At 44.9% G+C, this 1,602-nt stretch overlaps 1 gene segment (V, D, J or C); it reads right to left on the bottom strand.

Moving 5' to 3' along the window:
• Window positions 1–1,095: 1,095 nt before the first annotated feature.
• Window positions 1,096–1,409, bottom strand: LOC107707155 (Ig lambda-3 chain C region-like; the record flags this gene model as incomplete). The annotated part of the segment is given in 1 exon segment: window positions 1,096–1,409. A coding segment is annotated over 1 exon segment (314 nt), but the record flags the coding sequence as incomplete, so codon positions are not given.
• Between the last annotated feature and the right edge of the window lie 193 nt (window positions 1,410–1,602).

Raw genomic sequence — 1,602 nt, 5'->3', positions numbered from 1 at the left:
CCCAACTCGCTGTGGCTTACACACGCTCCACCTATGATTGTTGCTGAGATGGCGCAATGGCTGCTGCTTATATAGACTCGTAATGATGCTTGACAGGACTGATTAGGCTCCTCCTGAACCTGCGTTTGGAACTTCATTTCATTTGAAAAACAGAAGCATGCTGAATGGACTGTGTGAATCTCAGGTTTCAACATCCCTGTGCTCTGATAAGTAATAAATGATGTGACATGCAGGCATAACATTAATATAAGAAAAAAAGCAGACAAAAACACATTATTTACCCCTTGCACAATGATGAATTGGATTTTAGTATTAACCCCAGAAACATCAGGTTATTCAGAGAGAGGTCATAGAGTGCCTGTCTCTGAAAGCGGTGAGTGTGGTCTTCTTTCCTTAAATATAATTTGATTCCTTGTCTCTTACACTGTGATGCTATTTGTTAAATAATTGTTTTTGCCACAACAGTGTGAACTGGCCTTTACACAATTAATGTCAGAATGACTGATTCCTTATGTGATTATGGATTTGTTATGATTTTTATTATATATTTTCACCCTCTCCTATTAATGTAATGCTGAGTTTGTCTGTGTGCTGCTTGACTACAGCAGAAGTGAAACTGCTCTGTTTCAGTCCAGATCATGTAACCAATCAAACAGTGACTCTGGGAGTGTGGGCTGAAAATCCCATTTGCATTGTCAGGGTGGAGTGATTGTGATCCTCTCAGAATAGAGCAGCTCTGTCTCCAGAGACCATGTTCAAACCCCAAGAGCTTTATTTGACTAGATTTACTGCTACTGATCGAGCTTCTGAAAAGCACCTGAACAAACACTGCATGCATCTTCATCTGTTAGTTGAATGATGTTGTCAGACACAAATGGAGTTTGTTGAGAAGCTTTATTGAATGTTGCAGCAAACACAGCAGATTGAAAGATCAGCCAGTGCTTTGACACTAGAGCTCTCTTTCAGTATTGAGTTGTAAATGACTACAGCTGCAGCACTAGACTCATGTGAATCCTGCCTGACACAGGACACTCAGATACGCTCATCTTCAGGAGAGAGCAGCGCTCACTGGAGAAACATCAGCACTGCGAGCGACTAACAGAGACTCTTGTGGAACGAGGCCTCATGAGGAGCTCCATCATGTGTTACTCTGCAGACGTACAGCTCTCCCTCTTCCCAGCGTGCTTTGCTGAGGGTCAGGACGCTACTGCGGCTGTAGCGGCCGTCCTGCTCGCTCTCTGCGCTGGTCACAACCCCCTCGGTGACCTCTGAGCCGTCCAGTGTCCAGCTCACCAGCGCCCCCTGTGGAGAGTAAGAGCTGAGCAGGCAGAGCAGTGCGGCTGAGTCTCCAGAGATCTGCAGAGAAGAGGGCGGCAGCAGAGACACTGAGGGCTTCACTGTGGGACCAGCTGCAGGAGACAAACACAACACATTCACAAACACAAAGAAAACACACTGCAGCTCCAGCACTCTTCTGCCCTGCAGCACTCACTTCATTTCAACATGACTTTCAGCAGCAGACGTATGGAATGCAGTAAAAATCACAACAATTTCATAATTCATATTATTCGACATCACTACAGCTGATATATACTGCAGACA

Source organism: Sinocyclocheilus rhinocerous, unplaced genomic scaffold (assembly GCF_001515625.1).
Source record: "Sinocyclocheilus rhinocerous isolate Xijiao unplaced genomic scaffold, SAMN03320098_v1.1 scaffold29504, whole genome shotgun sequence".
Taxonomy (NCBI): Eukaryota; Metazoa; Chordata; class Actinopteri; order Cypriniformes; family Cyprinidae; genus Sinocyclocheilus; species Sinocyclocheilus rhinocerous.
This window is presented reverse-complemented; position numbering and strand designations above follow the sequence as displayed.